We start from the raw sequence: 11125 nt of genomic DNA on the forward strand, positions 1-11125 counted from the left end.
ATGTTATTATCATTATTTTTTTTTGTTTTTCACTTTGACATCAGGAAGAAGGTAAGGGAAGAAGAGCTGTGAGTTGTTTTTGTGCCTTTTTTTATTTATTATTATTTTGGAAAGAAAACGAGTTATTTTGTTTATTAATAAGATCAAAAAAAGTGGCATTTTTTTAACCCTTAGATATAATGGACGGCTAAATTTAGAAATTTGAGAAATTCAAATTCTCTAAGAATTCGAGGGGATCCGGATATGTAAATGCCTCCCCAATAGCAAAAATATCCTTCATAAAATTTAAAAAATTCTTCAAATTATATATAAAAAACTAAAAACTAATTTCTAAGGGATAAATACAAAAAAGCCTCTTGAACTGCCAACCATTTTCAAAAAAGCCCAATAGACAGGTGTAACACTTAGATACATCAAATTACCATTTTGTAACAAAAATGCTTATCCGTTAGCCTGTACCATTAGAGCCGATAAAAAATAAAATTTGACCAAAATCTTCTAAAAATACCCTGACTTTGGCAATTGAAAAACCAAATTTACAATTTCTAGTGATTAATACTAATTTATTTATATAAGACAAAACTCAATTCTGCCAATTTATATATATATAAAAGACAACTCAAATCCTTACGAAGGGATTGGGCCATTGCATTTGCAAATGAAGCATTTATGAAGAAGAAGCCAAATTTTGTGCCGTTTGCTCAGAAATACCATGGACGATGATCATCCCCTCGTAGAAGTTTTTATTTAAAAACTATACATCCAAGAAGTTTTTGACAAGTTATAGAACAAATTCACTCTAATTTTGAGCCAATTTAAAATAATTGAATTAGTTTAGTTTATCTAAACTATGTAATTTACAAAATTGGTAATTTGGTATATGTAACGAGTCTTCGTGTGGCTTGAAATTGAGATGACCTCATGTAGACTCGAGTGTCATGCCGTCGTATTAACGTGGCAATTAGGCATTGAGCTTTACCGTGTCCCTGGCCCCCCTGAATAGAGGTGGTTATCCAAACCCCGTTCATCTTTTCTCTGCAACTCAAAGCCTCGGCCAGAATCTTTAGGCCTCTCGAAGATTCACTCTTTTATGATCTGTAAGTTCTGTTTCTTTCTCTCCTTTCACTTCTGCAAATTGGGTATGATGTTACTGTGGAAAACTTCAAGAACCCATTATTCTCGTTGATTTTCTTAGAGTATAGGATAAATCTGAGATACCCTTTTCTTTTTCTGATCTGGAGAATCCCATCTCGGCTTTCACTAAATTTGACTAGGGTTTATGAAAACCCATGGTGTATTTCTTTGATATGGGTTCTTTGTGATGATCTTGTCAATAATGTGTTTATCGATTAATCTGCAATTTTTGATAATTTGTCAAATTCGAATTTGTGGGTTTTGGTTTGTGATAATCTATGTGACCCACGTGGTATTGTCACTGATTTTGTTTACATTTCTTACTAATATGTTAATTTCATTTTGGGGCACTCCAAAATTTTGTGGCGTTTACGTTATGCTGTTGTTGGTGCCATACGAACCGAAACTACTGATTTCATTCAAGTTTTTGTGAATTTGTTTGATTTTTGCAGAAAGAATTGCTGGCTTTTTAGCACAAAAAGGCAAAATGATGCGTTACTTAAATGAGCTCTATCACGACAAAATGAAGTCTAGTGGTGAAGATTTGCTTAGTGCAATAATCCCTTTGATGAAACTCCTTTCCCTCACGGTTATAGGTCTGGTTCTTGCACACCCAAAAACTCAAATAATTCCTAGAGCGACATTTAGGCTCCTCAGCAAGCTTGTTTTTGCTCTGTTCTTACCCTGCCTAATCTTTACCGAACTCGGTGAAAGCATTACACTTGAGAACTTTGCTGATTGGTGGTTTATACCGGTTAATGTGTTAGTCAGTACAGCTATTGGTTGTGTCCTTGGGTTCTTAGTCGTGGTTATTTGCCGCCCACCTCCTCAGTTTAGAAGATTCACCATTATCATGACTGCATTTGGTAATACTGGAAATCTCCCTCTTGCCATTGTTGGATCAGTCTGTCATACTGCGGATAACCCATTTGGATCCCATTGTCATTCAAGAGGGGTGGCTTATGTCTCTTTTTCTTCATGGGTTTCTGTGATTCTTGTTTATACCCTCGTGTATCACATGATGGAGCCTCCATTGGAATATTATGAGATTGTTGAAGATGAGGGTGAGATTGTTGAAGAAGGGGGTGAGATTGAAGAAGAGCAAACAGTTAATGATGCCAGTAGGCCTCTCCTTGTAGAAGCTGAATGGCCTGGTATTGAAGATAAAGAAACTGAGCATTCCAAAACACCCTTTATTGCTAGAATTTTCCAAAACATATCAAATGTTTCTCAGACTTCTTTTCCTGACGTTGAGACTACAGGAGAAGGCGGTGCAAACAGTCCTAGGTCCATTAGATGTTTGGCTGAGCCTAAAGTCGTCAGGAGGATGAGAATTGTGGCTGAACAAACTCCAATACAGCACATTCTTCAACCTCCAACTATTGCTTCTTTGTTAGCTATCATCATTGGGACGGTGCCTCAATTAAAAGCTTTCCTCTTTGGATATGATGCTCCACTATCTTTTGTTACAGACAGTTTAGAGATTTTAGGTGGTGCAACGGTCCCTTCTGTGATGCTTATTCTTGGGGGTATGCTTGCTGAGGGGCCAAATGACTCTAAACTTGGGCTTCGAACTACAGTTGGTATAAGCATAGCGAGGCTCTTGGTGCTTCCTGTGCTTGGAATTGGTGTAGTAGCATTGTCTGATAAACTGAATTTTCTGGTCCACGGTGATGCAATGTACAGATTTGTGCTTTTGATGCAATACACAACACCAAGTGCCATTTTATTGGGCGCAATTGCCAGCTTGAGGGGATATGCAGTTAGCGAGGCTTCAGCACTTCTTTTTTGGCAGCATGTGTTCGCCCTCTTCTCCCTTTCTGTGTATATTGTTATCTACTTCAAAATAATCCCATATGTTTGAGGTTTGGCTAATATTTTACTACCTCAAAGGCCCTTCAATTAGTGGTTAGTGTTTAAATATCATCAGATTACTGCTCACTCTGTCAATTACGGTATATTACTTAAATAAGATTTACATGTTTATTTGCTCTATGTGCTCTACTTGGTGCTGGTGATGGAGGTAAGTGATGCTTCTCGCCATTCAAGGATGGTTCTTTTATGAAAGTTGATTTTGTTGAATGATTAAATATGGTTCTTGTTCTGTAAAAGCTTTGTTAGCACCCAAGTTAGTCATTTTATTTTTTATTAGGCATTGTGTATAGCTCTGAAAGCTTTCTCGGGTAAAGCCATTGACTATAGTAATAGATCATTTATATTATTTTTTTCCCCCTGTAAAAGTGACTCATTCAGAAAAGGGAATATCATTAAGCAATCATTCCCAATTAGTTGACATTGCCTAAATGAATCCTGTTAAAATACTGGAAAAGGGAAGTACAGAAAAGTTCAATCAAAGTAATCTAAAGCTACTATGCTTGATATAAATATTTAGTCTTTTGGAAATATGATAGAGAAGTCCTAGACAATTAATCTTTCCAAAAGCAGTAAAATATGGCTTTTAGTTATATGGACACTGAATGCTGCAACCAAAGTTACTAAATGCACAATTCTTCGAGACTGTGACTCATTCGATAGAGTGAGATCAAAGTTACGGAAATGAGTTAGTTGATTGATTCTATTTCTATAAACTGTTTTCTGTGGTTAAGACTTGATAATTTAGCTGGTAGGCAAAAATAAGCTTGACAAAAAATTAGAAAAATGAGGTGATGGGACCGCTTTTCTAAGTAGGGTTGGTTACTGACTTCTTTTGGTTGGAGTCGGAAAATAGATTCCGAGCCAAGCCGAATGACACCGAATATCGATCAATCAGAAATCTTGGGTTGGCTTGGAATTCAGATTTACTGTTGGCTTTCGCCAGTACCTCTAAGAATGATGAATGCAAAGAAGAGGAAAAAAAGAAATATAAAAAGAAAGCACCTTGGCATATGCTTTGGTTGAGAATGTTTTAGGTTTTCAAACCTATCATGTCACCTTCTCTCTCTTTTTTTTTTTTTTTCCAAGTCCTCATGATATGTCACCTTATCACCTTGTCTCCTCTCATTTTATTTTTCCTAACGGCCTTTCACCCTTTCATTCACACATGTTGCCTTCTTCGATTTTCAGTACCTTTCACCTTTTTTTCTTTTTTGGGCAAATTAAATATAAAGAACCTTTTTCTTTGAGCCGGCCCTGCATTTGACCTTGGAAAACTTCTATGTTTGTCTTACCTAGGGAATTCAGGAAGGGTATGCGAGGGCAATATATTTGAGGGTGCTAAAAGAGCCACCTCACGTTTATTTGTTAGCATTTGTTAATTAATTAATAATTTTGTTGTAGATCCATTGCTGGTATCATGGATATGTTATTAGAATTTCATGTTGATTGTCACATGCCTAATGTTATGCTTATTTTATGAGGTATACTTGCTGAGGTTAGAAATGATTCCCACACCCAAACTGTGATTTATGTATTCATGGAAAGGTTATTTGGTGCTTCTTTTGCTAGTGATTGAGATTGTGGCTTTGGCATTAAACTGAATTTACTTTTCAGTAGCAATTTTTTCTTTTCCTGAGCACCTTTGTTCATAGAAATTTAAAACTACACCTTCACACCTTTGTTTTTGTGCACAGCAGGAAGTGTGATCTTATTCTAACATCATTTATCTACCCTCTTCCTGCATACTATTGCCTGCTGTAACGGCTCTTAAATGCTTGAGGTTTGTTTGAAAATCTTTTGCAAAAGAGAAGTGGCCATGTTCCATTGGATTACTGCCATCTTCTTGCTTGTAACATGTACCATGGAGTTGTTCAGTTTCTGTGTTTTCCGTTTCATAGCAGGTGTTGCAGGTGAAGAGGCGTATTTGCTGTCAACCAACATGTAAGCATGAAATGAGATTAATTTACTGTATTTTGTATGAAAAGTTAAGATATACAAGAGGATCCAGTTTCTACATAGATATTCATTGGCCAATCAAATAGAGCGGATCTTCTTTATGGAAAATGAGCTCTTCAATTTGGTTTTCATGTGTGGATTCAAAGAAGGATCCATGTTTATTACTTTGAAACTACAAGGTTTATATATGGTCAAAAGTTGTTGGTCCAAGGGGCCAATTCCTGGTCAAACATTGGACCTAATTCCTTGCTCCTAAGCAGAAGATTGATCAGAACTCTTGTTTGGATCAGAGAACATGGAAATCGTGTTAGAATTAGGCGGTCAAATTGAAAGTCCTTATTTCCTGTAGCTTATCCTGGATTTGGATTTGAATATGAATATTCTTGAATTTTTAATGTAAACTAGGATTCTCAATTTTCGACAAGAGATAAGAATTCAACACGAAATTAACGAGTAAAGATTAAAGGGTTTGACACGTCTAATTATAAGGGTCGGTTTAGAGTTCACTTATATAACTTTATACTTATATTTTGATACAACTCAAACTCGACACATGACATTAGGGGTTGATAATATTTGACATGACTCGCGAATTCAACATAAAATTAATGACTTAAAATTAAGGGCTTTGATCTGATTAAATAAAAAAATTAATTAAGATTGGCTTATATAATCTACAGCCTAAATCCACTGTAATTGCCACCCGTAACTTGTGTGCTAATATAAATTCAGTTTTTAAAATACAAACAAAATACAGACAGCATGCTGCTAATAGAGACAACATCTAAGAATTGAAGGTTCCCAAGAAGATGTGCTGGAAAAATATTGAGAAGCTCAAGAGGACAAAAGTCGACGATAGATTGATTTGATTACTCCAACCGAACATCTCACACAAAACTAAAAGAAAATTGGTGTGCGAGTCCATAGTCGTTGTCAAAACGGCATGATCCTGTACCTCTATTCTATTGTGCCTTCCAATAAATAAATTCAATATATATATAAATAAATAAAGTACTGAAAAAAGTCTTAAAATATTTTAATATTATATAAAGTCAACGAGATTCCACGCTAAAATTCTAAGGCAATGTAATCCAGTGGTTAGGAATATGCGGAGAATCGTGATAAAAAGCAAGCTCCACGCCTTGTTTCCCACCGCCTTCCTAAAGACGACCAAAAGTGATAGACCACTGAGGACCATGAGTATGATGGATGGACGATATTAGCCGCCCCCACCCTTTAAAGCATGCCTTGAACCTATTTAGTTTTAGTCAAATTTTCAATTATGTTATATTTATATCATTTGCCCAAAAAGCATATAAGATACACGCATTTAATTTAAATTTTGCGTATATTCCCCGACATCGCTCCCTAGTCATTCATTTTAGGAAAAATTGTAAATTATTTATTTTTTTTTTAAAATAAAAAATATATATATATAATTGATTTATGTGGTTTACTTGATTTACAATTAACTCTATATGGTATCAAAATGAACTTAAAGGCCTATGAGGTATGTCAAAAAAAAAAAAATAGTTTGTACAGTCTAATTCCGTCAATTGACTTAACAGATTTTGATAGTATAAAACGTTAGAGCCAATAAAATTATGATATTTATCCCCTTTAGGTCAGTTTCACACTAACACAATTTGTTAAGTTAGTAAACAAAATTTGACTGTAGAAACTAAATTGTTTTATTGGCAATTGGCATACCTCACGAACTTTTGATTTCATTTTGATATTACATGAAGCAAATTGTAAATTAAGTAAACCACAATGACTAATTTTGTATTTTTCCCCTCATTTTAAGTCAATAAATAAATAAATATAAATTGAAGGGCGGGTTTGGTACATAAATATGGCTATTTCTTTAGGAATAGGAAGGGTTATTATTGGGAATACAATGAGTTGAAATGAAGTGACCATTCATATTTTTTTAATTTGGTGACAAAAAGTAATTTTCTAAATGAAATTAAATCAAAATTTCTAAAATACTTTTATATATATATTTCAGAACATTCTTTGGTAACTAGTCAACCTAACAGAATACCGTGAATGGATGATACCACCATTGATGACGCTTAGGGGCGGCTGCAACTATCCATTAGCCATGGACTGTGCTAGCACGACCACCCATAGTGGCACAAGGGGCAACCACACCACCTTTGATATCTGCTAAGGTGGCTGGCCACTCCTAGAATATTTTGATTTTTTTTATATAAATTTTAAGTTTGAAGAATTTTTATTTTTTTAAAAAAGATATTTTTGGAAGACCCATTTTGTTTCTTAAGGAAAACTATTCCTCAATTTAAAGGAATAGTCATTCTTCTAGCTATTCCTTCCCTATCCCTATAGAAATAGTTATTTTCGGTGTTAAGTCTTACATCACAAAGACTTTTACTATAGCTACTCCCTATTAGGCTATTACCAAACAAACCTTTAACTCTTTACTTAAATCTCTTTTAGCTTTTTAGAGTAAAGAGTGCTAAAGAGATTAAAGCATCTCCAACAGTCATTGTAATTTAACTTTTTAATTAAATTTAGCTATTATGCCATATTTTTTCTTTTCTCTGGTTCATCTCCGAGACTCCATCGAAACACCATTCTCAGCATCCAAAATATTTTTTCCTTTTCTTCTCTTTCTCTCCCACTTTCTCTTCTTCTCTCTTCTCTTTCATTCTCAGCACCCAATTTTTTTTTTTTTCCTTGAAACCTGTCTCTGAAACTCTAGGAAGCACTCTCTCAGAAATTAATTAGTCTAATTGTATGTTTTAGTGTGTTGTTTATTTTATTTTTAGAAATTTTCATTTTGTTTGACCTTTTTATTGCATTGAGTAGTTTGATTACTTTTTGTGAAAAGGGGAAATGATACCAAATCAGAACATTGGGATTTTTTTTTTCTCCCACTACAAAAAGGAAGGGTTGGAAATAAAGATATCATGATTCAGCAGAATTTTCATGATTAGTAATTATATTTTGCCCATATTTTTGTTGGGAATTGCTAAGCGTTCTTATGGTATTTTCTTAGTATTATTCTAATATGATGTGGATATTATTTTTTTTTAAATTAAAAAAGAAACTTTTCTTATTTCTCTCCCTTTGTTTTTAAAAAATATATTCACGTAGAGTTAAGAGAATACTAAGAGAACACCATAAAAACATCTAGACATTCTTTTCTTTTTCTTTTTAAATTTTTTTTTATATCATCTTACAAATTAAGTATTAAATTGTGGACTTATGTAAACCTTACATAAATCAATAATAGATCTCATAAATCTAATGGTTAATCTATTAAATTTATAAAAAAATATAAAAAAATATGAGCCAATTATTGACATAAATCATTTCTTTCTTTATCTTTCGCAAAATTGCCTATCAATAAGTTGAACGAAAAGATATGGACAAACAATATAATAATTGCTTCGCAGCACACATTAAAATAAATAAATAAATAAAAGTTGTTTTGCACGTGATAATGTGGTCCCACCTTTGTCACGTTTGAGAGAGAATTGTGGTTTGTGTTCGAATTGATTTGGGAACTCTTGATTCCTTGAACTAGTGGAGCTTGTAAAAATAGATAAAATCTAACAAAATAAAAAAGAATGCATATTATTATTATTGACTTTTTTTATTTTTTATTTTTATGATATTAAATAAAATACTTTTTTTTTTTTTATTGAACTTGTGCATCTCACGGGTACGCGTGATCATATTACGTACGCCAGCGTGAGTATACAGTGTCTCATTCTGGTATAAACAGTAACTAAAATAATATTAAAATAATGGTGGAACAATAACTTTTTGTTATTGTTCACAGCGTGCGTGAGGCACAGTGCGTGCATAAGATCACCACGGTATTATTCTAGTTTAAAAGGGTACAAAAGTGAGAATGAGGTATTTTAAATTAAATGGGTTACGTATAAAAGTGGTAATGTATCACGATATGAAGTATTTTTTTTTTTTTTAATTTTAATTTTTTAAATATAGGATCAAAACATCCTCATTTTGTCTTTAAGGGGTAACTTAATTGGTTGGGGACCACGCTTTATGATGCAGAGGTCACTAGATTGAATCTCCCCTCCCTCTCTTAAAGATTATGCAGATAAAGTTATTAAATCACATGAAAATATTTTTTTTTAAAAAAGAAGAAGAAGAAGAAGAAGAAGAAGAAGAAAGTAAATAAGAGAAAAATAAGAAAATATTTTAACAATGAAATAAACCCCAGGGGCCACGGCATCTGTTCCTAGCTTGGAGGCATCTCTTTCCCCCACCGCGCCAAATACGCCAGATTTCAGCGCTTTCCTGCCTCCCTTCGTCACTCGGGTGCAATATATATTGAAACCCTTTTCCCCCGATTTTCTTCACCATCTTCCCCACCTCTCCTTTTGATTTATAAAGGCAGCCAAACAAGCCCTAGGTGTGTGCGCCTCCTCCTCACTTAACCCTATCGCTCTCTCTCTCTCTCTCTCTCTCTCTTTCTCTCACTTCTTATTCGTCTTCGTCGTTATTCTCATCACCACACGTTCCAAGGATAACCCATACCTTACTTTTTTGTATTTTTTTCCTATCGAACATTTCCAACCCATTCAAGTTTCTGGGTTTCCTATATAGAAGAGAACAATGAAAGCATTCTTTGGACTTGAATAGCCTAAAATCCCAATCCCAATCCCAGATTTTGTTTTGTTTTGTTTTTTTTTTTTTTTCTTTCTTTGGGTAAAGATGTTCAAGGGAATGGCTATTCCTTATCCCCATTTTGTTGGGTCAGAGAAATCTCCAATGGAGACAGGGATTCTGGTGCCTTCCTCGTCATCTCCTGCCTCTCTGTCTCCGGTCATTCTGACCCAGGACGAGCTCAAGAAGATCGCCGCCTACAAGGCAGTCGAGTACGTCGAGTCCGGCATGGTGCTCGGCCTCGGTACCGGTTCCACGGCAAAGCACGCCGTGGACCGCATCGGCGAGCTTCTGCGCCAGGGCAAGCTCCACAACATTGTCGGCATCCCCACCTCCACAAAGACCCACGAGCAGGCCCTCTCCCTCGGCATCCCTCTCACCGATCTCGACGCCCACCCCGTTGTCGACCTCGCCATCGATGGAGCGGACGAGGTCGACCCCTTCCTCAACCTCGTCAAGGGCCGAGGTGGGTCGCTCCTGCGAGAGAAGATGGTCGAGAGCTCTTGCCGGAAGTTCGTCGTCATTGTGGACGAGTCAAAGCTCGTCAAGCATCTGGGTGGTAGTGGGCTCGCCATGCCTGTCGAGATCGTGCCCTTTTGTTGGAAGTTCACGGCGCAGAGGCTGCAGGCTCTGTTTAAAGACTCTGGCTGCGTTGCGAAGCTCAGGACTTGCGGTGAAAACGGCGAACCCTCTGTGACGGATAACAGGAATTACGTTGTGGACTTGTATTTCAGTAAGGATATCGGGGATTTAAAGGCTGCGAGCGATGAGATTTTGCGGCTCGCTGGTGTTGTGGAGCACGGCATGTTTCTTGACATGGCGACCACGGTGATTGTGGCGGGGGAGCTCGGTATCACGGTGAAGAATAAGTTATAATTGATTTTTATGATTATTATCTAACAATTTTATATCTAGGAGTATTGGAATTTTTGGTTTTGTCGCGAAATTGGGGGAAAAGAAGGTTATTTGGGGATTATTCTAATGGGGGAAAAGGTGTTGGTTGCTAGAGTCATTGATTTGTTAAAATTGGTGGGGAGGGTCTCCTCAAGTTTTGTTATTGTTTTCAGATAACAGATTAGCAACAAAGAATTAGGAGCTCTGGATTTTGGCCACAGGCCTTTCGAATGTTCACTGTAACTCTCTTCTTAGAAATGAAATTCAGCTTCATTATCATATTTGATTTTAGTGAAACAGTTCTAAATTGATGCAATGATTGGTGCAAGCTTTTCTGCTTTGAATATAAGGCTTTTAGTTCTTCTTCGATATTTGTATTGCATAGTTGTTATTCGACAATTGTGAACAGCTACTCATGTTCTGCCTGGTGTCTTTATTCTGTATTTGGAACTTAGCAGAATTGGCGTTAATGTATGAGTTCTGAATGGGTGCGTGTCATTATCATCAAAGTGAGTTTCATTTGAAATCTGGCTTGGGCAAAATTCTTGACATCATGAAACACATGATGTATATTTCACTCGTAAGTCTGGTAAATCTG

General features: G+C 35.8%; 2 protein-coding genes across 2 annotated transcripts; both read left to right on the forward strand.

The window, feature by feature from the left end:
* The first annotated feature begins 840 nt into the window (after nucleotides 1-840).
* Nucleotides 841-3127, forward strand: LOC132177553 (protein PIN-LIKES 2). The gene is made up of 2 exons (XM_059589922.1): nucleotides 841-1097; nucleotides 1587-3127. The coding sequence occupies exon 2, from the start codon at nucleotides 1622-1624 to the stop codon at nucleotides 2996-2998; it is 1377 nt and encodes a 458-aa protein (XP_059445905.1). The 5' UTR covers nucleotides 841-1097; nucleotides 1587-1621; the 3' UTR covers nucleotides 2999-3127.
* Nucleotides 3128-9220: 6093 nt separating this feature from the next.
* Nucleotides 9221-10806, forward strand: LOC132179392 (probable ribose-5-phosphate isomerase 2). The gene has a single exon (XM_059592116.1). It carries the CDS (start codon nucleotides 9682-9684, stop codon nucleotides 10507-10509), a length of 828 nt encoding a protein of 275 aa, XP_059448099.1. The 5' UTR covers nucleotides 9221-9681; the 3' UTR covers nucleotides 10510-10806.
* Nucleotides 10807-11125: the final 319 nt, after the last annotated feature.

The sequence above is a fragment of the Corylus avellana genome, chromosome ca4 (genome assembly GCF_901000735.1).
Source record: "Corylus avellana chromosome ca4, CavTom2PMs-1.0".
NCBI classification, from domain to species: Eukaryota; Viridiplantae; Streptophyta; class Magnoliopsida; order Fagales; family Betulaceae; genus Corylus; species Corylus avellana.

What these genes read in the sequence shown, in the direction of transcription:
- LOC132177553 (XM_059589922.1), top strand. Translation starts at nt 1,622, where the DNA reads ATGATGCGTTACTTAAATGAGCTCTATCACGACAAAATGAAGTCTAGT.
- LOC132179392 (XM_059592116.1), top strand. Translation starts at nt 9,682, where the DNA reads ATGTTCAAGGGAATGGCTATTCCTTATCCCCATTTTGTTGGGTCAGAG.